The following is a 23,771-nucleotide window of genomic DNA, read 5'->3' as shown; positions in this document are numbered from 1 at the left end:
TGTCTGTGCTAGGAGGGCACCACTGTTCAACAACAAACTTTGTTTAAACCCCAAGAACTCCCTGCAAGGAAGAGGGTCCCAATCACCTGGGCCCTCTCGCTCTCATGAAGCCACCTAGGGACTCATACCTTCATCCCTGCTCACCCTTGGACAAACAAGACCCTGGCAGGCTGTTGAGAACCTTTCTCTTCAGGAAGGAGACTGCTGGGGGAAAGGAGCAGAAGAATGCTCAGGCCACATCTCCCCCAGGGTGACCCTCAGGTCTCGTCTCCCCCAGGGCTACCTCCTCTGTGCTTGTCTTTCCCTAGAGAGTCCAGTCTAAAGTCACAAAGCCAAGCCCTAGAGTCATAGTTGAACCGTTGGGTGCCTGGTGGTACTGTGGCTGGTGGAATGGGAGAAAGGGAACACCACAGAGTCTCCGGTTCACACTGGCAACTGTTGTGGCAGTTGTGTGGCATGAGGCTAAGGTCAAGAAGAGGTAGGCCTTGGCCTTCCTCTACAGAGTTCCACTTACCTGTACGTGAGGGCGTTTAGAGTGACAGGTGCCTGACAGGGCCAATTGCAGGGAACAGCTGAAGAGGTAGGTGAGGCTTGGGGAGTAAAAGGAAAGGACCAGGAGTCATCAGGAGCTGCAGACAGGGTGGGAGCCAGTCCTTCCTCAAAGCCGTGTGGTTGGAGCTAAAGTCTGAGTAAAGCAGGACACACTTTGTGGCCTTCCAGTGTGTGTTTGGAAGAGACAGTGCCGGGCGGGAGGGCCTGATCAAGAACGTGGCATGTCCACCATTCCTCGGGTCTTGGGGTAGAAACTGGCACCTGGGCTTAGCACATGATCCACCTGGACCCTTCTGGGGCTCTCTCCCTTCCTGTCCCTCCTCTGTCCTCGAGGGCCTTGGCACAAACCAGGCTCCCCTGTGGTGCGGTCCTGGCCTGTGGAATGGGTGGCCTCAGAGGCTCCACTTGGGCCGAGCCTGAAGAGGGGATGCTGTTTGTTTGTTGAACAGTGGTGACCTAGGGCAAGCCTTGTGGAATCCTGAGACTAAGGCCTCCCTTAGGGGATGCCTTTTGACAGTGCTATGTCCCTGCATGTCTACAACTGTCATGTCATAGCGTGGGTGTTGTCCTGGACCTGTCCTGAGTATGACCTACTAACTGGGTCACTTTTAATGTTCCCTTCCCTGTAGATGCCTAATGTCTACCTTTTCTCCTTACCCTCTCTTCTGGGCTGAACAGGGACACTGGCCCTTGTATGCTGCCATTGTCCCCTGCTACCCTAGCTCCTGAGTGGCACAGTTGTTATGGGTGATCTTCATTGGTTCAGTTCTAGGGTTTATCTTTTTCCTGTATCTTGCCCTGTATGACCACATCTGGGAGACAGGATCAAGTGATTGCCTGTTGGTTCTTTGTGGTCCTGATAGCATCTGCTATGGCAGAGAACACATTTGTGTGCTCTGGTGGGTCCTCATATGACTAAGTCCTGGTGTGTGTGCCACACCTTAGACGCAGTCTAATGGATGGGTAGAAAGCAAGATCCCACCCTTAGCCATAGGGACATTTGACCTGCAAAGAAGTAGGCCTTGAAGTGATCGGCTATGATCAGGACCAGAGGATTAGCCGGCACAGGTGGGGTTTTTTTACTTCGGGGCTAGAGCTAGTTGGCTTCCTCAAAAGGTCCAGGCCTGAAGGGATGGCACCACTAAAGATCGACTGTACCCGGAGCCTTTGCCACTTGAGTTGGGTAGGCAGGAAGGCCCTTGCCACTCTGGGTCTACAATATGGCATTAGAGGCAGGGAGAAGTTAAGACCTATCCTGAGATGGACTAGCCAGAAGTCTACCAGGTGAAGACGCTTTCAGGAACCCAGAATGCTACCTCTAAAGCCCCTCATTTGTGTTCTTGCCATAGGGGACACTGCCCAAGGAACCTGGATTCCTCTCTAGAGCATGAGCTTAGCCAAGAGTGCCCGCTACAACCGCTTCTCCGGGGGACCTGCCAACCTCCCCTCCTCAGACAGCAGTGGGGTAAGAGAGGCGCCTGTAGGTGAGGGCCTGCCCTCTGCATGCCACACCCCATGCCCCCAGCATGCCATATGTATATGTATTTGTATATGGGTGTATATATGTATATAACTTGCCACTGAGGACAGAGCTCCAGCTGTCCTCTTCCTCCTTGGAGGATCCCTCAGGATAGCCTGTGCCTGTTGATGGTGTGTCTCTGCATATGCACTCAGATGGGCCACCAGCGGGTCAGCATGTCAGTATGTGTGACCCTGTGGATATTGCATTAAGGCTTTCCCATTGTCTTAGACCAGGATGGAAACAACCTTTGGGCCTACCTTTTCGACCGTCACCACCATCACCAAAGGTGAGCCTGACTGGGAAGAATCTGTACTCTACTGGGATCCAGGGGCACTTCCTGGAAGGGTGGTCTCCTGGCTTCTTTGTTTCTTCCCTTGTCTCAGCCTCCAGCTAAACAGAGTTAGGCAGGCCTGTTCCTGTGCCTCACCTTTGTTACTAGTGCCCCCTCTTCTTCCCGAAAACTTGCCCACCCGCTCTGGGGGGCAGTCTTGACCTTCCTGGCACCACTAATTATATCTCAATCTTACTATAGCGACCCCCGCCTAAGCCCAGCCACGGCTCCTAGTGTCCAAGGATATGAGCGGCACAGCATCTTTTCTTGGGTGGGATCTGGTGCCATCAGACAGTGTTTGTCAAGAGATCATAACATGGGGTAGGGCTGTGGGGCAGCGTCCATGCTGAAGGCTCAGAAGGGCCGGGGTTCTGGGGCGTGCTGTCCTGCTTTTCACTCCACTGCAGGAGTGCACCAGCTACTAATTGCTTTTTTAATTGCCTTCCGTGGCTGAAGGCACAGGGCTACCAGGTGCACACCAGTACCTTTATTCCTGGATGACCTGAGAAGCCTCTGAAAGGGCCTCTTTTCCCACACCCCTACCCGAGAGGCCATTGCTTAACAATTTATATACCCTTAGAGACTACACAGTGTCTGTCACCACTGTTGAGGGTTTCAGAGCCAAAATGGCATGTGGTCTGCTGTACCCTGGTTTCTGGCAACTAGGTAGCAATGTACTAGTTCTTGCCTCATCTGGCCCTTCTTGTTACAGATGGAGAAACTGAGGCCCATCACAGCATAGACAGTCATAGACCTGATCTTGGATGGAGGCCTTTAGGGTTCTAGTTACTATGACATCTGAATCTGTCTTAACCTGTGCTGGTTGTAGCCTGTCCCTAACGCTGTAGCCTTATAGGGTCTATGAGATGGTTCTCTGGTTCCCACGTGCACCCTTGACTTTCCATTCTTGGGGAACCTCTGCTTCCTGGCCCAGGCCAGGCAGGGCATTCTATAGGCAAGAGGAGGGAGACCAAAAATCTAGCCCCAGTTCCTGATTCTGGTTATGTTAGGGAGGACTAGGAGGACCTGGAGTAGCCATGTATTAGCTGAGGTCCTTCAGTCTCTCTGTGCCTCATTTTCCCTTTTAGAAATTCAACCTGGGGGCCGGGCGTGGTGGCGCACGCCTTTAATCCCAGCACTCGGGAGGCAGAGGCAGGCAGATTTCTGAGTTTGAGGCCAGCCTGGTCTACAAAGTGAGTTCCAGGACAGCCAGGGCTACACAGAGAAACCCTGTCTCAAAAACAAACAAACAAACAAACAAAAACAAAAAACAAAAAAAGAAATTCAACCTGGCAGAATTACCTTAAAGATCAAAGGGAAGCCCCCAAGTGACCCAGGCCATTCATGGGGTTGATTCTGTGACCAGCTAGGCATGGAGGGCCCCTTGTTGGGCTGAAGAATGGAACCTTGTCGGGGCTCTGAGAGAGAGGTCGTCGTTGGTTTTGATGCTTGCTTGTAATCCTAGCAATTGGGAGGTAGCTCTGAGCAATATAGGGAGATCCTACATTAATCCCAGCCCTTTGGGAGGCAGAGACGGGTCAATCTCTATGAGTTCCAGGTCTCAAAAAGCCAAACTCAACAAGAACTGAATCTGGAGAGATGGCTCAGTGGTTAAAAGCACTGGCTTTTCTTCCAGAGGACCCAGATTCAATTCCCAGCAACCACATGGTGTTTCACAGCAATCTTTAACTCTAGTTCCAGGAGATCCAAAGCCATTTTCTGGCTTCCGTGGGTACCAGGCACATAAGTGGTACACAGACATACGTGCAGGCAAAACACTCATAACTTATAAAATTTTAAAAAAGCAAAGGCTGTGGGTCTACTGCTGGTGATTGGCATGAGCCAAGTCCTGGGTTCTCTACACCAAAGGAAAGAAACACACTTAAGTCTCCTGTTGGTAAGCAGGGCGGGGCAGCTAGCAGTCCATTCTCAGCTGTCTGCAGATCCAGTGTGATGAGCCAGACCATACTGCTGGTACTGGTTTTACCTTGGAAGACAATCCTGGATAACCATATTCCAGTCTAGTCCAGGGAGACTGAGAGCTAGAGATAATCTGAGGGGCTCCATAGACAAGGGCTCTTCCAGCTATTTCTGTCACTCTAGCCTCTTCCTCCACTGACAGCCATGTCTTTTCAGCAGCTGATGGGACTGGCACATACAAACAGCATCGCAGGACACCTTCCTCCTCTAGCACCCTTGCCTATTCGCCACGGGATGAGGAGGACGGCATGGTAGGTGTCCACGATGTGGGAGCCTGGTGTGGCTCCCCACCTCCTACCCTCTTCCCTGAGGTCCAGGTCCTAAGAGAAGCCTGCAGGAGAGCAAAGCTGGGATAGAGAGGCACCTTGCTGGCAGAGCTCTTGTTGCATTCCTGAACCTAAGAGGAGGCTCCTGTAGCTGAGTGGTGGCAGGAAGCAGCCAGTTTGTGGGACTGCGCTTTAGGGTGTGGCCCCTGAAGGCCAGTGTCAGGCAGTTTGGGCTCCATCTTAAATGAGGTGGGTGCCACAAAAGGTGCTCTCAGGTGAGTTGGCCAGTGGAACAGAGGATGACTGGCAGGACCAAAGTTCTTGCTCAAGATGCAGAGGAACCAGACTTCTTTTCCCTTTTCTTTTTGCTTTGTGTGTGTGTGTTTTGTTGTTTTATTTGTTTGAGACAGCGTCTTTATGTAGTCCTCATTATCCTGGAACTCACTATATAGACCAAGTTGTCCTTGAACTCACAGAGATCTATCTCTGTCTCTGGATTAAAGGAATGTACTACCAGGCCCAACCCTTTTTTCCCTTTTCAATAGGAAGGTAAATGCTAAGTAGGCATATTGGGGCCAGGCACTGCCCAGCCCTGAGCCTAAGGATGGGTCAGATATGTGGAACCTAAACCCCATAGCTTCACCTCTCAGTCTCCACCCAACTCCTGATTGCAGCCTGGGCCTTGGAAGTGGATTCATTGTGCGTCTGATTTTGGATAACTCTGGGGTGTCTGACAGGATTCAGAAATTTTAGAAATGTCCTAGAATCTTCTGTTTGCTGTGGGACATTGGGCAGCCATGCCCACCCCACCCCACTGACTGGGTTGGAGGGAGAGTCTAAGAGCTGTGCTAGTCAGTGAGCAGAGGGGAGAGTACAGCTCTGTACTGGCTCCTGCCTGCCGTTGCTGCCTGTGGGGGGGTTTGACCCACTTCCTTTAACTTTACCCTCTGGGTCTCACACGACATTCCCATGCGAGATGTAACTTGGGAAACCATAAGGAGAGATGGGCATTGCCTGGTGAATGAAGTATGTACCCAGCCTCTACCTCCTGTTCAGGGATACCCAGAACTGGGATGGGCTGCATCCCTATCCCATGGCCCCCTTCCCTGTTCTGGACACAGGCTCACGGGCAGCAGGTGAGCCTAGACCCACATGGTCCTACATGGTCCTGCATGGGGGAGCTATGGCAGCAGTAGCTCTTGGATACTGTGCTGCTCTCCCCTACGACCTAATCAAAGGTTGCTCCCTTTAGGTCTCTGGTAGAACATTCCTGTCGCTACTGTGGACCCCCCCTGGCTAGGACTAGAAAGGGGCTCAGCCTTGCGCACCTCTCCTTGCCCAGGCTTCTGCACTGCTCTCTGTTCAGTGATCTGGGCTCTTAGCTGCCCCATGATTGGCTGCTGGATGCAGCCTCTCTGCAGCCCACATCCCTCACGGGAAGCAGGAAGAAGCCTGAGCATGTCCTGTAAAATTGAATAGCAGGAAATCTCTCCATTTACACAAAGAAAGTTGGCAGGCAAGAACGGGCAGCCCAGCACCAAAGGCCAAGGCTGGCCACCACAGGCAGCGGGATTGAGGCCATGCCAGCCTCCCACACACAATCCACAGCCTTGTGAGCTTGCTGAAATTGGGGTGGCTTAGGGGCACCCCTGCCTCCACAGGGCTCAAGCCCCTGATAGGCTGCCTCCATCTGTGCAGCCCCCCATCAACACTCCTCGCCGCTCTGACTCAGCCATCTCTGTCCGCTCCCTACACTCCGAGTCCAGCATGTCCCTGCGCTCCACGTTCTCGCTGCCTGAGGAGGAGGAGGAGCCGGTAGGTGTGGTAGGCTTGGCAGGAATCATCTTCCAGAGTTGTCACTGCTGCAGTGGCACGGGGCACTTTCCCCTTAGACTGCACCTCCATAGCTCACATTGAGGGTAGGTCAGACCTGATTAGGGCCTCTAGTTCATGTTGAAATCTCCGCCTCCTGTGGAGGCCACCTGGGGATGAGATGTGGGCAGGTGGGCTCAGATAGGGTGCTTTGCTAGTCTGTAAGCCAGAAAGAGAGGCCAGTAAGGCTGTCTGACTGTTGCAGATGCTGTATGTGCGGTTTCTTGCTGCTTACAGCCTGCCCCTGAACCATACCCCTTGCTTCAGCTCCTTGGTCCTCTCATGGCTCTCTCTAGTCAACTGTGCCTTCGAGAATAGTCCCAGTGCTGGTGAACAGCCCTGGATGGGGTGGACATACAGGCGGCTTGGGCAGTTAATGTGACAGGGTTGCTCCTGAAGCGCCTGCCACATCAGCACTCGTGGCCCATGTTCTGACTGTGTTGCTCCACTCTGTCTAGGAGCCGTTGGTATTTGCCGAGCAGCCCTCGGTAAAGCTGTGCTGCCAGCTCTGCTGCAGTGTGTTCAAGGACCCTGTGATCACTACATGTGGGGTGAGGTCATGGGCATGCTTACTCCCCAACCCCTGTGACTACTTGCTGGCCCTGTTCCAAGGGCTGTCGCCCTTGCTCATCCTCCTAAGCTGGCTGTCCAGCGGGAGCTCTTTGCCTTGGTGTGGGACGGTGTGAGCTCTGGGCTACCGCTGACCTTGACTGGAGGGAAGACAGTTACAGCTGACCCCCAAGTCCACTTTTTGTCCCCACAGCACACCTTCTGCAGACGATGCGCCTTGAAGTCAGGTAGGTCTGTGCCTTCCATCCAGACCTGTGAGGCTGGTGGTTAATTCCACCCTGCTATTTCCCGGGCAGCCAGCAGAGGCCACTGGTTTCTTATCCAGGCATGTGTGGCCTCTGCCAGCAGGGCTTGAATAGTGTTGTAAGGCTCAAGCCTGGCGAAGGACCTCAATAGCAAAGCAGACCCCCAATTCCTGGTCTCTCCAGATTCAGAGCTTTGGCTGTGGTGGGTGTGGGCCGAGTCCCAAGGTGAAGGCTTGGGCTCCAACAGATGCTGTTGTCCCTCCCTGGCAGTCCCTGCTTCTTCTCCACACCCAGCTAGCTGTCCTTCTCGCTCTGGGAGGTCTGCTGTGCAGCTCTTCCTGCACCAGCACCTTGGGGCCGATGAAAGAGTGGGCAAGGCACCCAGTGGGCTTCTCTCCACCTGTTGCGCCATTGCATCTCCCTCCCCAGGACTTGGCCTCCCACTGGGCAAAGCTGCCAGGGAGAGAGGTGCCTGGGTAGGTGGTGGGCTCAACATGTCCTCCTCTCCCAGAGAAGTGTCCTGTGGACAATGCCAAGCTGACAGTAGTGGTGAACAACATTGCAGTCGCTGAGCAGATTGGAGAGCTCTTCATCCATTGTCGGCATGGCTGCCACGCAGCGGGCACTGGAAAGCCTGGGGTCTTTGAGGTAGACCCGAGGGGCTGCCCCTTCACCATCAAGCTTAGTGCCCGGAAGTGAGTGCCTTCTGCTCCTCCACGTCCCTGGGGCTGCTGAGCACCTTCATCTCTCGGGGCTGCCTGGTGGGCTCTCAGCTCAGCCCCTGTGTCCTGTGTGTGCACAGGGACCACGAGAGTAGTTGTGACTACAGGCCTGTGCGCTGCCCCAACAACCCCAGCTGCCCACCCCTTCTCAAGATGAATCTCGAGGCCCACCTGAAAGAATGCGAGCACATCAAGTGTCCACACTCTAAGTACGGGTGAGTGGGTGGGGGCGGGGGCTGGTGGGTCTGTGTTCCTAGGCTGAGGGCTTCTGGGAGCTGATGCCTGGGACATGCACCAGAGCCAGAAGCCACACCAGTAACTGCCATAACAGCCCATATCCAGGTGCCCAGGAGGACACAGAAAGGACTGAACAGGTTGGAAGTGGGTTATCAGGGAAGGTGGGTAAAGGGGCATAGATTTGAGCAAATGGTTGGAATAGGTGTAGAGGGGAAGCCTGGAAGGACAGGAGGATCCTGCCCAGCTGTTTGGAGCAGGGAGGCTGGTGATGAGCAAAGATGTTACTCATAGGGAGGGAGGGAGGGAGGGAGGGAGGGAGGGAAGGAAGGAAGGAAAGAAAGAGGAAGGGAGGGTTGGGTGGGTAGGCCCTTGAAGCATTATGGAGGTATAAGATTTCACTGGTGAAATGTCCTGACTGCTGGGTGCTGGGGTTAAGAAGGTTGCTAATCTGGGGGTAATGGGCATGACCATGATGACTCATAGATTAAATCTAGAGATTTAATGGGGTCAGGGAGACAGAGGGGTCAGTTGTGCCAGCCAGGCAGGTGGGCAGCTGTGCTGTTCCCCCAGGTGCACATTTATTGGGAATCAGGACACCTATGAGACACACTTAGAAACATGCCGCTTCGAGGGCCTGAAGGAGTTCCTGCAGCAGACCGATGACCGCTTCCACGAGATGCATGTGGCACTGGCCCAAAAGGACCAGGAGATTGCCTTCCTGCGTTCCATGCTGGGCAAACTCTCAGAGAAGATTGACCAGCTAGAGAAGAGCCTTGAGCTTAAGTTTGGTAAGGTCTAGTTCAGAGACCATGGGGCTCAGCGCCGTTCTGGACTCCGGTGATCCCATTCTGTCTTGTTGCTCAGATGTCCTGGATGAGAACCAGAGCAAGCTCAGCGAGGACCTCATGGAGTTCCGGAGGGACGCGTCCATGCTGAACGTGAGTAGGGAGGGGCACGTCCATGTTGAACGTGAGTAGGGAGGGACGCGTCCATGCTGAACGTGAGGGCTGCGATGCTCAGACTCAGGACAGACGGACTGGGGTCCTTCTCTGGCCTTTGCTCCTAGTGTTCAGGGTTTCAGGAGCTATATTCCAGTAAGAGCTAACCCTAGGCCTAGGGCTCTGTAGCTTCACCACAGATCAATGAGCCCCACCCACCCAGTTTCTGCCGTTCTTGGTCTTTCAGGATGAGCTGTCTCACATCAATGCACGGCTGAACATGGGTATCCTTGGATGTGAGTAGAGCCCAGCCCTGCCCCCACATTGTCCCCAGAGCCCTACTAGTCCCTCATTAGCTTCTCCCATTTGTAGCCTATGACCCTCAGCAGATCTTCAAGTGCAAAGGGACCTTTGTGGGACACCAGGGCCCTGTCTGGTGTCTCTGTGTCTATTCCATGGGTGACCTGCTCTTCAGTGGCTCTTCTGACAAGACAATCAAGGTGAGTGGGGGTCCTGTTCCACAGGCTCTGCAGCCTGGTTGGACTCAGCTGGGCACTGCATACCAGCCTCGGTTGTCCCTTATCCATGTTTGGGTCTTCTCTTCTAATGGCTGCTATCCTATCCTTTGTCACCAAACTGATCCTGCTGGACCTGGTCTGACATGATCTCTGTAGGTATGGGACACGTGTACCACTTACAAGTGCCAAAAGACACTGGAAGGTCATGATGGTATTGTGCTGGCGCTCTGTATCCAGGGGTGAGTCTTAATAACTGCCACCTTGTGGGCCCTGAGCCGGTGTTGGAATCTATGTACCTTGTGTCTCTTCCATCTATGGAACACTCACACCTGTGCAATCCTGGATACGTAGGTGACAGTATGAAATCCCAGGAGAGCCTGGCCCTGCCCTAATGTGTTAGGTAGCTAGAAACCAGAGGTGGCACTCTTAGAGGGGAGGATAGCTCACCTATCACCAGGATAGCTAGTACCTCGGGCTTAACTCTGGTTATAGTTGATGTAGAAGCTACCATGATTAATCTGTCAGTAGGCTCTTCCCAAGGCTGGCTGCCCTTTCTCGTGTCTTGTTGGACTTTCTGGGTGTGATGATTCTAGGTATTGTTCACCTTTACCTGTGGTGGTAACCTCCCTGGGCCTCGGTATTCAGAATAGGTGACCTTCCCGCTTGCTCAGCTCAGCCGTCAAATGATTCCCAGGCTAGTTGTTCACATCCAACTATGCACACAGAGAATGGCACTGAGGGAGCAGCAGTAGCCCTGGGGCTAAGCCAGGGCACAGTGGCTTCTTCTGCTTCCGGTTGACTTTGCTTCCCCCGTGTTGACTTTGCCTCCGTAGGTGCAAACTGTACAGTGGGTCTGCAGACTGCACCATCATTGTGAGTGGGCACAGGGTGAGGAGTTGGGGGTCGAGAAGACCCATTGCTTTTTCCTCCCTAACCCTAAGTCCTCTCACCCCCTGCAGGTGTGGGACATCCAGACCCTACAGAAGGTGAACACTATCCGGGCCCACGACAACCCTGTATGCACACTGGTGTCTTCCCACAACATGCTCTTCAGTGGCTCCCTGAAAGCCATCAAGGTATAGGCAAGGAGTATGCGTACACGTGGGGGCTACTGCAGCAATGGATGCCTTCCTAGCCCAGGCTCATGGCCATCCCTACAGGTTTGGGACATCGTGGGCACTGAGCTAAAGTTGAAGAAAGAACTCACAGGCCTCAACCACTGGGTGCGGGCCCTGGTGGCAGCACAGAGCTATCTGTACAGTGGCTCTTACCAGACAATCAAGGTGTGCCAATGTACCCCTGGTGGCAGGGACTTGCCCTCTACTGTCCTTCCTAGGGTGACCTAGAGCTTCTTCTGCCCTTTCCCTACCCTCCAACATGCTCTGAAGCTGGCTGCTGGGTCCTGAGGCCCAAGGTAAGCACGTGCCTGGCCTGAGAGTGAGTGACACACTTTTCCATAGATCTGGGACATTCGGACCCTTGACTGCATCCATGTCCTGCAGACATCTGGTGGCAGTGTGTATTCCATTGCTGTGACGAATCACCACATTGTCTGTGGCACCTATGAGAACCTCATTCATGTAAGGGCTACCCTGTAGCAGGCGTCCATCTCTTCTGCCCTGGCTTTGGGTTCCTGTCTCTGACCTACTTGACTCTACTCCTTTTCAGGTGTGGGACATTGAATCCAAAGAGCAGGTTCGGACCCTCACAGGTCACGTGGGCACAGTGTATGCCCTGGCAGTCATTTCAACACCAGACCAGACCAAAGTCTTCAGTGCATCCTATGACCGGTCCCTCAGGGTATGTGCTCCCCAGGAGAAAGAAGAGGCCAGAGGTGGCTGGGCCAGGGCAGGCTCTCATATCCCATGCCCCTTCCTCCCCTAGGTCTGGAGTATGGACAACATGATCTGCACACAGACGCTGCTGCGCCATCAGGGCAGTGTAACTGCACTGGCTGTTTCCCGGGGCCGGCTCTTCTCAGGGGCTGTGGATAGCACCGTGAAGGTAAGTGTCTGTGACTTGGGCTGATGACAGCTGCATAGGATGGAGCTTGGAGAGTGGGTGAGGGGCAAGAGAAGAGGCTCGGGCAGGTTAACAGGAGAGGGCTGGGAGACAGACTGGCTAGAAGGGACTCCTGGGGCCATGCGGGATCTGAAATAGAACCCTTTTTTCACAGGTCTGGACATGCTAACAGAATCCAGGCCAGGCTTGGCTCCCTCTGGGTCTGTAAGTCAGGCTGGACCTCCATTGGAATATCTGCCTGTCTGTGGAGACAGGTAGACAGGCTCAGCTAGGCAGTGTCCTCTCTGCCTATGCTTGGTGAGGGATCTTTCCAAAGGCCCCGCTGTTACTTGTACCAGAGAAACACCCAGGCCCTCCTCTGGGCACCAGGTCTGATGCTTGCCCAGCCCCACCATTCATATCACTCCATAGACTCTTGTTCTGAGACAGGGTCTCACTATGTAGCTCTGGCTGGCCTGGAACTCACTATGTCAACCAGGCTGGCCTCCAACTCACAGATCTGCCTGCCTCCACCTCCCAAGTGCTGGGAGTAAAGGCCCGCACCGCCGCTCCTGGCAGGACCCAGATGACCCAGTGGTCCTTTTTACTCACCTTTTCTACTGGTTTTAGACTGTATATAGATTTTATTACTTTCCTGTTGAAATAAAAGCTGCACAGACTGTGGTTGTGAGTGGAGACAGCTTCTTGGGACCATCATTGGCCCCAAGGACGTTGGTATGCTCAGGCACAAGATGGGAGGGATCTCCTTCCCTGCCGGAGGCAGCTTATCATTCCTTGACTCCCAGCTTCCAGGCTGAGCTCCACTACCCCCCCCCAATACCCCCAAAGAGTGAGCCAAGCAGCTCTGTTTTCTGCTGTTTATTGACAGCTGACAGCAGCTCCCTGTCCAGACCCCCTCCCCACTTCTAGAGCCCTAGCCTGGGCGGCCCACACAGAGGAGGCTGATGAGTGGTCAGCGTGTTCAGATGAGGAAGCGCCAGGAGTGACAGCTGCAAGGGCCCCGTGGCCACACTCTTAGCTGCCCTCCACCACAATTATGGTTTTGTTTTGGGTTTCTTTTTGGTGGGGGGGGGGGTAAAGAAATGTCAGTGTTATGCCCGACACTTGTGGATCAGCAAACACGAGAGAGGAGAGCAGTCAGTATTTTTTGGAGGGAGGAAAAGGTGAGACGAACTACACAACACAGCCTCAGACCATGAGCAGAACATCCATGGGAATTGAAGATGGGCGGGATGGCTGCCAACAGAGGCTGCCTGGGGGAGGCGGGGCAGACACAGCCTCAAACACCCCTGCCCCTAGGCTGGCATGCACGCCTTTGCACTCATGCCCGAGTTCACGTAGGGTTCACACTGGGTGCACCCTCACACCAGCACCCCAAGGGCATGGCCACACCCAGAAGGAAGAAGCCCTCCCCAGCCCTGTGGCATGGAGGAGAGCCAGTAAGAGCAAGGCACATCCTTCACATCCTTCGGCCTCTCGGAAGCTGGGAGGACAGAGGGGAGGCCTGGGCAGAGCCACCCTCCCAGACTGTGCCTCCCAGCTGTGTGTGCTCGTGACCAAGGGCACGGCCACTCCTAGATGAAAGAGAAGGGCAGACAGGTGGCCTCAGCCTCTGACAGCTTTAGTCTCAAGCTGGACTTGTAACCTTCCCGTTGGTAAATGGTTTCTATAGAATCAATAATATTTCTTCTCTTTAAATATATATTTGTTAAAGTTATCTTTTTGTTTTTCTGGGGAAATCTGCCTCAGCTCATTCCCAATAAATTAATACTCTTGATAGCTTATATTCTGGGGTGCAGTGGGGCGAGCCCAACCTTGGCCCCCCCTGTCCCTTGTGCTGTGCCAGAGCAGCTGGCAGAGATTCCCCAATGGGCAGTTCTGTGCTGGGCATAGGCCTGTGCTCTGCCACAGATTGGAGAGAGGGCCACAGTGGCCACCCCCCTCATCTTCCCTTGGCGCTCAGTCTGCCTAGGGCAAGGGAGGGGCAACCCTCCGCCAGCAGAGCAAAGCCTGCAAGAGCAGGGCCCAGCAGTTGTTGCACAGGGAGCAGCAGACAGGAATGGGCACCAGCGGGCAGCGCATCTGCTCAGAGCCCTTGGAGCGCCCCCTGACCCCCATGCCAGGGGGCTGACGACTAGCCTGGGCCAGGAGTAGGAGTTGTGCTTGTGCAGAGCTGGGCGTGCCCCGCCCACTCGGCCCCCACCCACCGCTTGGAGGTGCCCGTCCTGAGGTAAAGGTCAAAGTGCGGGGAGTACGGGTGGGCCCACGTGGGTGGCTGCCTCACTCCAGCATGGCGTCCAGCTGGTCGGCCAGGTCGTCGAACATGCTGCCGATGTCTTCCAGGATGCTGCCAGTGCTCTTCTCCTCGATGGAGGAGGGGCTAAGGGTGGGCATGCATCAGTGGGGTTGGGTAGCACAGGTCTCCTTACTCAGGGCTAGGTGGCTCCACAGCAACCCACTCTTAAACCACGCTGGATAGCTCCGCCTACCCATACCAATTCACTGGCAAAAACCACACTCACACTCTCTGCTGGACCAGAATTCCCACCCCAGATCGAAGTACCTACCGAGGGCCTTGTCCATCTTCCTGCCTTATCTTCTCCTCCACTGCCTGTAGTGCTGCAGCCAAACACGCGCTAGTCTCTTCCAGCTTCTGCCGAGCGCTGTCCCCGGGTGAAGCACAATCTGAAGCTACTGGGGGTCCGGAGACCACTGAAGCGGCAGCGCGAGGGGGCTTGGCGGGTACGTGCAGCGCGGGTGTCCCTGGGGAAGGGGGCTTGGCAGGGCTGGCGCTCTGCGAGGGTGGCGAACTAGCTGGCTTGACAAGCGCTGCTGGCGGCTGACGCGCTGGAGAGGGCACAGGCGAGGGGGTGGCGCTGCTGGACTGTAGTCCCGCCAAAGCCTTGGCTGGCTTGGGTGCTGTAGGTGGCGGCGGAGGCTTGGGTGACACGGGCGGTGGCGTGCCATGAGCACGCTTTACCTCTGCAGGGAGGAGGACGACGCTGTTACCCAGTAAAGAACAACACACCTACCACTCACTGTGTTCCCTCCATCTAAGCAGCAGAGATGCTGTACCCCGCCCTATTCTCACCGCAGCCTCTAGGGTATGCGAATCTACTGCAAAATGTGTCACTGCTTCCTAAGCTCCTTCAGATGAGGCCTGATGCATCCAGCCACAATGGTTGTCTCGGTACTTCTGCATTGCTCTCCTGTATCAGGGTACTCCAGCTAGGTCTTCCTGCGTGTCTACCACTACTCTGGCTCTTCTGCACCTCCTTCACTGAACAAGAAGGCTTGCCGACTACAGGGGTGGCAGAATTATCCCACAGTAGATGGCTAAGGAGCTCTTAATGATCAGATCAGATAGTCTTATCCCACACCACCTGGGCTCCATCAAACTCAAAGAGGGAAACCAGACTATGAGATGGGCTCAGCAAGGATCCTGTCCTGAGATCCCTTGTTCTACCTTAGCCGGCTTTCTGCACCTACCTGGGCTGCCAGGGCCTGGCAGTGGCACCTTCTTGGAGGCAGGTGTAGGTGAGCCCTGGATCTTGGACACAGGCTGAGCCAGAATGGGCTTGGGAGAGACGGGTGGCTTCACAGGCTTCCGTGCATTGCCATCAGGCAGGGGCAGTGGAGGCAGCTGCATCAGGTCAGCAGGTGGGGGCTCTGCAGGAGGGGGAGGAGGGGGCAGCTCTGGAGGCCCAGCCTGCTCTGAGGTTGGCCGTCGGCGAACGGTGGCTGTGCCATTCTGATACACAGACAGTGGTGGGGGTGGCTCAGGGCCAGTGTCAGGCTCCTTAGCCTTAGGCCTGCGCTTCACTGTGTCAGACTCGGTCAGGATGAATTTGACGTTGTTCTCTTGTTGGCTCTGCTTGGCCCGGATGCGCCTCTTGAGCGTGGCACTGGCCTCTACCCGGGCAAGGGGAGGACCCTCCGCACTTGCCTCACCCTTAGCTGGACCTCGAAGCCGTTGTCGGGCTGTGCCATCCTCCATAAAATGACTCTGCTCTGCAGGTTCCCCAGACCCGCGGCGAGCAGTGGCCAAAAGCCCAGTGACTGGGCCACTGAGTGTACGGCGCCGGTTCACCACTTCACCGTCAGGCCCAATGGCCTCTTTGTGCTTCACAGAGGCCAACACGGTAGCTACTCGGCCCGGTTCTGGACTGGCGGGACGGGGTGTGGGGTGGCCTTCGGGGGGCCTGCGAATAGCCCGCCCCCCACCCCCAATGGAAGACAGCTCCAACATGGCTGCGATGCTCTTCACACTGCCAGCACTGCCTGTGTCCACACTGCCGGCGAGATCACTAGCCCGACGGCGTTGCGCCCGGACCCCTAGCCGGCCGTCCTCTACCTCAACGTCTGGAGCCGGCTCGTCGGCTAGGTTGGCACTGGCCATGGCCGAGCTGGAGCGTTTGGGTGGAGGTGGTGGGGGCCCCTTCTTACGTGGCCGCACAGCAAAGGACTGACTGCGGTTAACATTCTTGTCCGTGCCAGCAGGAGCCCTCACTGAATGGCTCCGACCCACACGCCTCTGGACTGTGGCATAGGGTCCAGCAGCAGCCGGCACCAGCAGCTCATCCCTCTCAGGCTCACTGTCGGATGCTGCATAGCGATTCAAGCTGTGGGCACGTTTCTTGGGCCTCCCAGGCTCTACATCAGTTTCTGGGGGCAAGCATAGTGTAGGTACAGCTGCGGGTACTGGTGGGGGCGCAGGTCCTGGAGCAGGTGGCCCTACCTCGCCCTCAACTGGCTGAGGCAGCACATAGGCAAAGCCACGGTGTGTGGGTGACTGAGGCAAGGAACGGGGTGACATGGGTCGGTCTGTTGGTGGTAGCAGCTGTGGGGTGGGCTTCACCTTGGCTGTGGCTGGACCATGAGGTCCCCCAAGGGCCTGAGGAGAGCCTGGCTGAGCTTTGGTGGGCGTCTGTGGGGGTGTGAAGTGGCTGGCACCAGACGGAAGGACCTGTCGTGGCTTGCCGGGCACCGGGGGCACACTGGCCCTCTTGACGCTGTGGCCATGGCGGCTGGACCGCACCTCCTTGGGTGGGGTACCAGGAGCCAGCCCCTCATCCAGCAGGTATTCCTGACTTCGTGACATAGGACTGCCAGGCCCTGGAGGCCCATCGCCCAACAGCTCCTGAGAGCTGCTTATGTGCCGAGCCCGTCCACTCAGGCTGGACTCCCGCAAGGTTGTCCTCGGAGTGGGTGGCAGGTGGTTGGAGGATTTCTCAACAGCAGCTGCACCTGCTTCAGCTGGGCCAGACAGGGCAGCTTGCAGCTCTCCACTGAGTTCGCTGTCCTGGAAGGTGGTCATCTTGGGAGACTGGCACTCTGCTGCAGCAGGCTCAGATGGGGGCGGTGACTCAATAGCCATCATTTCAAGTGATTGGGGTGTCTTTCGGCGCAGGGGTCCCCCCTCATACTTGGAGTATTCTGCCTTTTGCAGCTCTGCCAGTTTCCTCACTGCCAGCATCAGCTTCTTTTGGTGTCCTGAGTCAAGAGTAGGGGAGAAGCTGGTCAGGAGGACCTGGAGGTGCAGGCAGATGTGGAAGGGGTAGGCTGGGACCTTACCCAGCTTGGTGATCCCGATCTCCTGCAGGTCCTCCCAGGTGATATCGGTGATGAAATCAATGTTCTCATAGCCGTTGTCCACCAGCACCTTGTAATACTGGGCCAGACCAATCATTGACAGCCACACAGCCAAGTTAGCCTATGGAAAGGGGGACAGAAAGGGGCAGCCCAAGCTGGCTGCTCACACCATGACCACCTACTTGGAGCTATTAGAAGATAGACCTGTTGCGCACAGACAGACAGAAGGACAAACAGACAGGCCTGAAGGATCAGTATTGCAGACAGCCTAGGCACAGCCTTGGTGGGAACTGCAAACCAGCTTCTCAACATGCCAACTGCACACTTAGGGTACACACAAGGCAACACACGCAAACACACCTGGGACACCTATCATTGGGACACAATTTCAGACGTAAAAAAGTGCTTCTTTGCCTGATGAGGTGGCCACAGGCAGTGTCCTGAGGAGACACACTCATACACCAGACACAGACGCACAATGCCACAGCAGATTCATGTCCACGGCACACACGCCCTGCATGCCGCTTCCAGCTATACAAAGCACAGGCACCCTTTTTCCATCACCCTCACGACATCTCCCCACCCACAGCAGATGCATGGCCACGCTCCTGCTACACATTCACCACACAGCCATACCAGGCATGTGCAAATATCCAGTGTCCACCAAGAACCGCCCAATCGTCCCAAGCTCCCAGCTGAGTCCACTCTTGCACCCACACTCAGCACCTTCAGTCATGCAGGTGACAGAGTAAGGCGAGGTCCATGTGACCCGGATGTGCTCCTGGGAAGATCCCTGAGCTGCTGACTACTGAGTGGCAAGCCAGTGGGACAGATAGGTGCAGCCCTGTTAACCAACAGATCCAGGACTCTGGGGAGGGCAGGCAATGGGTAGCCACAGCACCTCTCCCGTAGGTGGATAGAACAGAGCAAGTGTGCAACTCAGAGGGCCAGCATCAGCTCAGAAGCTGTCCCCACATGTGGGCATCTCTTCATAAGAAAGAGCAAAGGCTACTTGTCAGCCATTAGCACAGGCCAGCATGTGCAATGGGATTTGTGGGCATGCATATGGCAAGCATGTTTGACACCAGCCCATTTGCAGCCCATATGTGTGTAAAAGACGTTGCTATAGGGGTGCTGGTCATGAGTAGAGAAGGCAACCCCTCCTGGCTTGAGATTCTCCTCACAACCCCTTGAGTCTTAGCCATGAGCCTGCCTGAAGAGTTTACCCCCATAATGGACAAATAGGCTGTCCAAATAGCTCCCTGCTAGCAGGCCACCTCTGTAGCCCAGGCAAGCCTTGAGCTCATGATCCTCCTGCCTCAGCCTCCCTGAGTGCTGGTTATAGACAGGCCTGTGCCACTGGGCCTGGCTCCATCTGCAAACTCCACTTCCTAGGACCCCAGAAGGCAGATGAGGGATGTAGCCAGGAAGGCAGCCTGTCTGTCTGTTCATCTGCCTGCTGGTCCTGGCTCGGCCACCAGGGCGCAAGGAGCCTTACGGGTTTGTGTTCAGGCAGCCAGTCAGGGATGTTCAGGCCGCTGATCTCTGCCGTAATCTTCTTACGGTGGCCTGGCTTGGTAACGCCAATGGCTGTGAGGTCCTAGGCAAAGAGGAGGCCCGTTAACTCGCAGGCAGGAGGGATCTGCATTTTGGAAGAGAAGCAGCTGGCCACAAGCCCACAGCAGCTCACCTCAGGGGTCATACGACTGATGGTAGGCAGGTCATAGCCAGCACTGGTGAAGTTGGGGGCATAGAGCTGTAGCTGGAATGTGGCAAGCCACTGACTGACTGCCTCAGCACTCTGCAAGACACAAGGCACCAACTGCAGCCTGTCCACTGCTGGGCTGCGCCCCAACCTCCACTGTGCCTCCTTCTCTGCTTGGTTCATGGCCAGAGTGCTGGATCCGCCGCTGTGGTCCACTGTACCAGTATTCCATGATCTGTCATCCTGGATACAGCATCTGCAGCCCTCCAGGCTTCTTCAGTGAGCTCCACCAGGAAGGTCCTGCTGCATCTGTGCCGTGGCCTCCCCCACCCCATGATACCCATACCATCTCAGAGATGCAGCTGATGGGACACCATAGGTGGGAGGGAACTCTGTTGGAAGGGCTTCAGGCCTAGGTGCTCCCTGGAAGCTGGGCTCTGTGCCCTACTCAGAAGTCCCTCGCCTCCTCTGCTGTATGGGATTCAGCCATCAGATCACGCATCACAGCCACACAGGCACATACACGCATGACCCGCCATACCCACAGAAACATTTATATGTCTCACACCCATCCCCTTCCATTTCTGCAACCACACGCATGTATGCCCAGCTCATAGTTGACCATTCTACATCCACACAACACCCTTCGTACTTCTGCAAGTGTGCACACACTAGCTCACAGCCTACACGATAGACAACACCTGTACACACACTTGTGTGTGTGTGTGTGCGCGCACATGACACAGAGACAGACAGAAAGACAGAGTCTGGTCTGTCAAGGCCCGCAGCAGCTGCTGTGGCCAGGTATGCCTGTCAGACTGTCAACCCATCCCTCCCAAATCCAGGCCTGGCTCTGACCAGGCCCTGTACCTTGCCCTCAGAAGCCGAGGCCGAGGCGGATTCCAGCTTCTTGGGTGGCTGCTCCCCATATACCTGCCCAGCATGGGCTGCTGGAGGCTGGGACCGGGCTGCACCTGGCGATGAGAGGGAATGGCAAGGCAAAGGCTATATAGTGACCACCTACCTGCCAGGCCAGCACAGCTGGATCCTTGCTCTTACCTGAAGAGCCCTCTGGAGGCTTGACCGGGCTATCTCCTGGGCTGGACTCAGAGACTGACTTCTGAGAAAGCACGGTTGCCAGGAGCTGGAACCCAGAAAGACCAATTGCTAGCACTGCTCCAGGCCAGGCCACCCCTCCCTGGCCGCCCCTCCCTGCTCACTCACCTTAACTCCTTCAGAGCCTGCATGCAAGGCATGGCCCCCAGTACTCCTGCCCCCAGCCACATTGCTCAAGCTGCCACTTCGATCTCCACCTGCCAGGACAGGGGCTGTGAAGTGTGCTGTCCCCACAGTAACACCCAGCAGCCAAACGACTGCCCCAGCGCTCTGCAGGGCCCTGGCCTACCTGCAAAAGGCTTCCTCAGCACCCAGATCTCCTCCGGGGGTGCAGAGGGACCCAGTGAGCCACCTCCCTGGGGTGGGCTTGGCTCACTGCCTGTCCGGGAACCTGTAGGTTAAACACAGCCTTCCTGAACCCTGAGCAGCCCAGGTACAGCCAGACACAGAGGAAGCGGCACAGAGGCCATCAGTAATGTGAGAGACACTGAATGTCCGAGACCAGGTCACAGTGGTAGAGGGCCCAGGGCGGGGAGTCCCAGCACTAACCCTAAGGCCCTATAGGCAAAGGGGCTGAGGATCACTGGATGGTTGACTTTCTCTGTTCTAGGGGACAAGTAAGAAGCCGTTCAGTGGCCTGAGGCCAAATCTATCCTAGGAACCAGGTGGTCACAGGTGGCCGACCACACCTTCTACCTGGCCCTCTTGCCACATCTGCCAATCTCCATCCTTGTCCACTGTAAAAGAAGTCAGCTTCATCCCTACCGGACCTCCAGCTTCTTCTCTTCCTTTCTTTCTTTTTTTTTTTTTTTTTTTTGGTTTTTCGAGACAGGGTTTCTCTGTGTAGCCCTGGCTATCCTGGAACTCACTCTGTAGACCAGGCTGGCCTNGAACTCAGAAATCCGCCTGCCTCTGCCTCCCAAGTGCTGGGATTAAAGGCGTGCGCCTCCACCACCCGGCGACCTCTAGCTTCTTTAAACCATACTATGGACTTTTCCAACTTGGTCCTGAACCCTTTCCGCACCGCATGCTCCACCGCACTGCTCTCCTGCCTCGCTGCCCTTGGCCACCAGGTTTATGTTGGCAGGACTGTGCTGCCTGCTACCTCCCCTCAGAGCCTTCTCTGATCTAAGTAAGGTGGGCTTGGCTTCATTTTCTCTGTGTCACCGGTTGGTTCTTTTCCTTTGTTAACTAACAACAGTATCCCTTGCTCTTCCCACCTCAGAAGACCCGTGTCTGCCTAGGACACTGTGTGCTTAGTCGCCACCTAGGACTATTGGACTATGGGGGCTGGCGAGATGGCTCAGTGGTTAAGAGCGCCGATTGCTCTTCTGAAGGTCCCGAGTTCAAATCCCAGAACCACATGGTAGCTCACAACCATCTGTAACGAAATCTGACTCCCTCTTCTGGAGTATCTGAGGACAGCTACAGTGTACTTACATATAATAAATAAATAAAATCTTAAAAAAAAAAAAAGACTATTGGACTATGGAAGGCATGTGGGACCCTGCAGGAGGGGTTATTGGATGCCAGTCCTGGCCATGGCTAGAGTTCAACCTGGCTCTGCCCGAAACATTCTAAAGCATACTTCTTCCTTTCCATCCCCAGTCTCAGGCTGAGTGGCCCCTGCTTGCTTCTCTCCAGAGTGGGGTAGACTTACCTGCTCGCTTGACGATAGCCTCCCCCAGGGAAGATGGGAAGTAGCCCACCCTGTCATTGCCTGTCCGGTTGTCATGAATACAGCCTTTCCACCGGCCATCTGGATGCTGTTCAAGTACCTGACCAAACAAATGGTGTGTGTGCTCAGGAAGGGACCTCACCTTGGCAGATGAGGCCTGCTACCCCACACCCTCCCCAAGCTTCTGCAAGACGGTGTTCTAAGCATGACAAGAGTCCCTCCCATCCCTGCCACAGCCCCCGGGGACTGTCCTCACCGTGATAATGTCCCCAGCCTTCACATTGAGGCTGGTCAGATCATAGTTGTTACAGTAATCCTTTGTTGCCCGGACCTGCAGAGCTGCTGAGGCCTCTGGAAATACAGTGAGTAGACACCCAGTCCTGGGAGCTGCCCCTCCCAGCCCTGTCCCAGCCCTCTGCCCCACCCAGGCCCACCTCGAAGCAGTTGCTTGATCTCCTTGCTGGCCTGGGACGTTGTAAATTGGTGTACAATGTCCAGTGCTGTCTGGCTGTAGGTGTTCCTCACTTGGGCATTGATCCCACTCTGCACACACCAAAGGCCAAGGCCTTGTCAGGGGTCCCCATGTCCCCCACTTGGCCCCAACCTTTCTCTCTGTGTCCTGGGTCACCAGACTCACATCCAACAGTAGCCGAACCACTTCTGTTTTCCCACAGAGTGCGGCCTCATGAAGAGCTGTGCCAGACTTGGTCTGGCGGTTAATGTCGATGCCGGCCTGAAGAAGGAGCCTACAAAGAGGGAGAATGCAGACAGGGCCTTTAGCAGCAGCTAAACTGTCTGCTGGGGATGGATGACAGGCCACCCGTGCCCTTGTGTGATGATACCATGTCTGAGTTTCCTGATGCTTTGCAGAAGGACTGTCCTTGACTGGGCTTTCATAGCTGTTATTTTGTTCAATCTTAGTGTAGGCAATGTTGTGGGCCCTCTTTACAGATGAGGAAACTGAGGCTCAGGGAAGATGCTTCTACAAGATCTCAACAGGTGGCAAGATCAAGTCAAAGCCAGGACTGAGAAGATACAAAAGCCTCTCCCAGGATGGAGAGATGGCTCAGCAGTTAAGAGCACTGGCTGCTCTTCCAGTGGTCCTGAGTTCAAATCCCAGGAACCACATGGTGGCTCACAACCATCTGTAATGGGATCTGATGCCCTCTTCTGGGGTGTCTGAAGACAGCTACAGTGTACTCATATATACATAAAAAAATAAAATAAATCTAAAATAAAACAAACAAACCAACAAACTGGCCTCTCACCAGCCTCTCCTTTGGGCATGCTCAGGCCTGTCCTCAACCCTGCACCTCCCTGTGTGCACACACAGGCTAGGGATTGAACCTTGGACCTCATGTGTGCTAGCAAGCCTCTACCAGAGCTGTATCCCAGCCAGTTTAGATGTTCATACATCTCCATTTGTAATGTACAAGTGTATATTTACATGTATGTACATGTGTGTAGAGGCCAGAGGTCAATGCTGGATGTCTTCTTCAATCACTCTTCAAGTTTTTAAGGATTTTTTTGCTCTTTATGTGTATGTGTACATGTGTCTGCAAATGGATATATACACGTGAGTGTGTGTATGTGTGTGCATGTGAGTGTTTGCGCATTTGGGTGTGTGCATGTGGGGTATGTGAATGTGTGCATGTGCATGGAAGTGTGTAAATGTGTGTGCATGTGAGTGCGTGTGAGTGTGCATGGGATTGTGCATGTGAGTGTGTGCATGTGAGTGTGTGCATGGGAATGTTCATGGGAGTGTGTACATGGGAGTATGCATGGGAGTGTGTGCATGGGAATGTTCATGGGAGTGTGTACATGGGAGTATGCATAGGAGTGTGTGCATGGGAATGCTCATGGGAGTGTGTGCATGGGAATGTTCATGGGAGTGTGTGCATGGGA

General features: G+C 55.0%; 2 protein-coding genes across 15 annotated transcripts in view; one reads left to right on the top strand and one right to left on the bottom strand.

The window, feature by feature from the left end:
- Window positions 1–1,875: 1,875 nt before the first annotated feature.
- Window positions 1,876–12,438, top strand: Traf7 (TNF receptor associated factor 7). 13 transcript variants are annotated; one of them, XM_029471213.1, is made up of 20 exons: window positions 1,876–2,017; window positions 2,308–2,360; window positions 4,542–4,636; window positions 6,313–6,466; window positions 6,982–7,074; window positions 7,287–7,320; window positions 7,850–8,033; window positions 8,141–8,275; window positions 8,868–9,085; window positions 9,162–9,235; window positions 9,483–9,531; window positions 9,608–9,735; window positions 9,910–9,992; window positions 10,587–10,626; window positions 10,713–10,829; window positions 10,914–11,036; window positions 11,214–11,333; window positions 11,422–11,553; window positions 11,638–11,757; window positions 11,930–12,438. In XM_029471213.1, the coding sequence occupies exons 3-20, from the start codon at window positions 4,548–4,550 to the stop codon at window positions 11,942–11,944; spliced, it is 1,908 nt and encodes a 635-aa protein (XP_029327073.1). In that variant the 5' UTR covers window positions 1,876–2,017; window positions 2,308–2,360; window positions 4,542–4,547; the 3' UTR covers window positions 11,945–12,438. The 13 variants fall into 13 exon arrangements, with proteins under 13 accessions (XP_029327073.1, XP_029327065.1, XP_021041806.1 ...); XM_021186147.2 differs by having other exon boundaries at window positions 1,881–2,017; window positions 2,303–2,360; window positions 4,545–4,636; window positions 6,350–6,466; XM_021186148.2 differs by having other exon boundaries at window positions 1,881–2,017; window positions 2,303–2,360; window positions 6,350–6,466; window positions 8,141–8,269.
- Window positions 12,379–23,771, bottom strand: part of Caskin1 (CASK interacting protein 1) — a 21,031-nt gene continuing 9,638 nt past the window's right edge. Inside the window, exons 7-20 of one of the 2 annotated variants that reach the window (XM_021186143.2) lie at window positions 22,504–22,612; window positions 22,301–22,409; window positions 22,123–22,217; window positions 21,849–21,966; window positions 20,478–20,579; window positions 20,297–20,385; window positions 20,132–20,216; window positions 19,943–20,046; window positions 19,058–19,168; window positions 18,866–18,967; window positions 17,350–17,488; window positions 15,265–17,268; window positions 14,343–14,757; window positions 12,379–14,155 (exon numbers count right to left, since the gene is read on the bottom strand). In XM_021186143.2, coding sequence (XP_021041802.1) covers window positions 14,056–14,155; window positions 14,343–14,757; window positions 15,265–17,268; window positions 17,350–17,488; window positions 18,866–18,967; window positions 19,058–19,168; window positions 19,943–20,046; window positions 20,132–20,216; window positions 20,297–20,385; window positions 20,478–20,579; window positions 21,849–21,966; window positions 22,123–22,217; window positions 22,301–22,409; window positions 22,504–22,612 — 3,682 coding nt within the window. In that variant the 3' untranslated portion in view covers window positions 12,379–14,055. The remainder of the gene's footprint in view (window positions 14,156–14,342; window positions 14,758–15,264; window positions 17,269–17,349; window positions 17,489–18,865; window positions 18,968–19,057; window positions 19,169–19,942; window positions 20,047–20,131; window positions 20,217–20,296; window positions 20,386–20,477; window positions 20,580–21,848; window positions 21,967–22,122; window positions 22,218–22,300; window positions 22,410–22,503; window positions 22,613–23,771) is intronic. The other variant, XM_021186144.2, reaches the window with a different exon arrangement.

The sequence above is a fragment of the Mus caroli genome, chromosome 17 (genome assembly GCF_900094665.2).
Source record: "Mus caroli chromosome 17, CAROLI_EIJ_v1.1, whole genome shotgun sequence".
Taxonomy (NCBI): Eukaryota; Metazoa; Chordata; class Mammalia; order Rodentia; family Muridae; genus Mus; species Mus caroli.
Note: the sequence above shows the minus strand (reverse complement) of the source record. Positions and strands in the feature narration are given on the sequence as shown.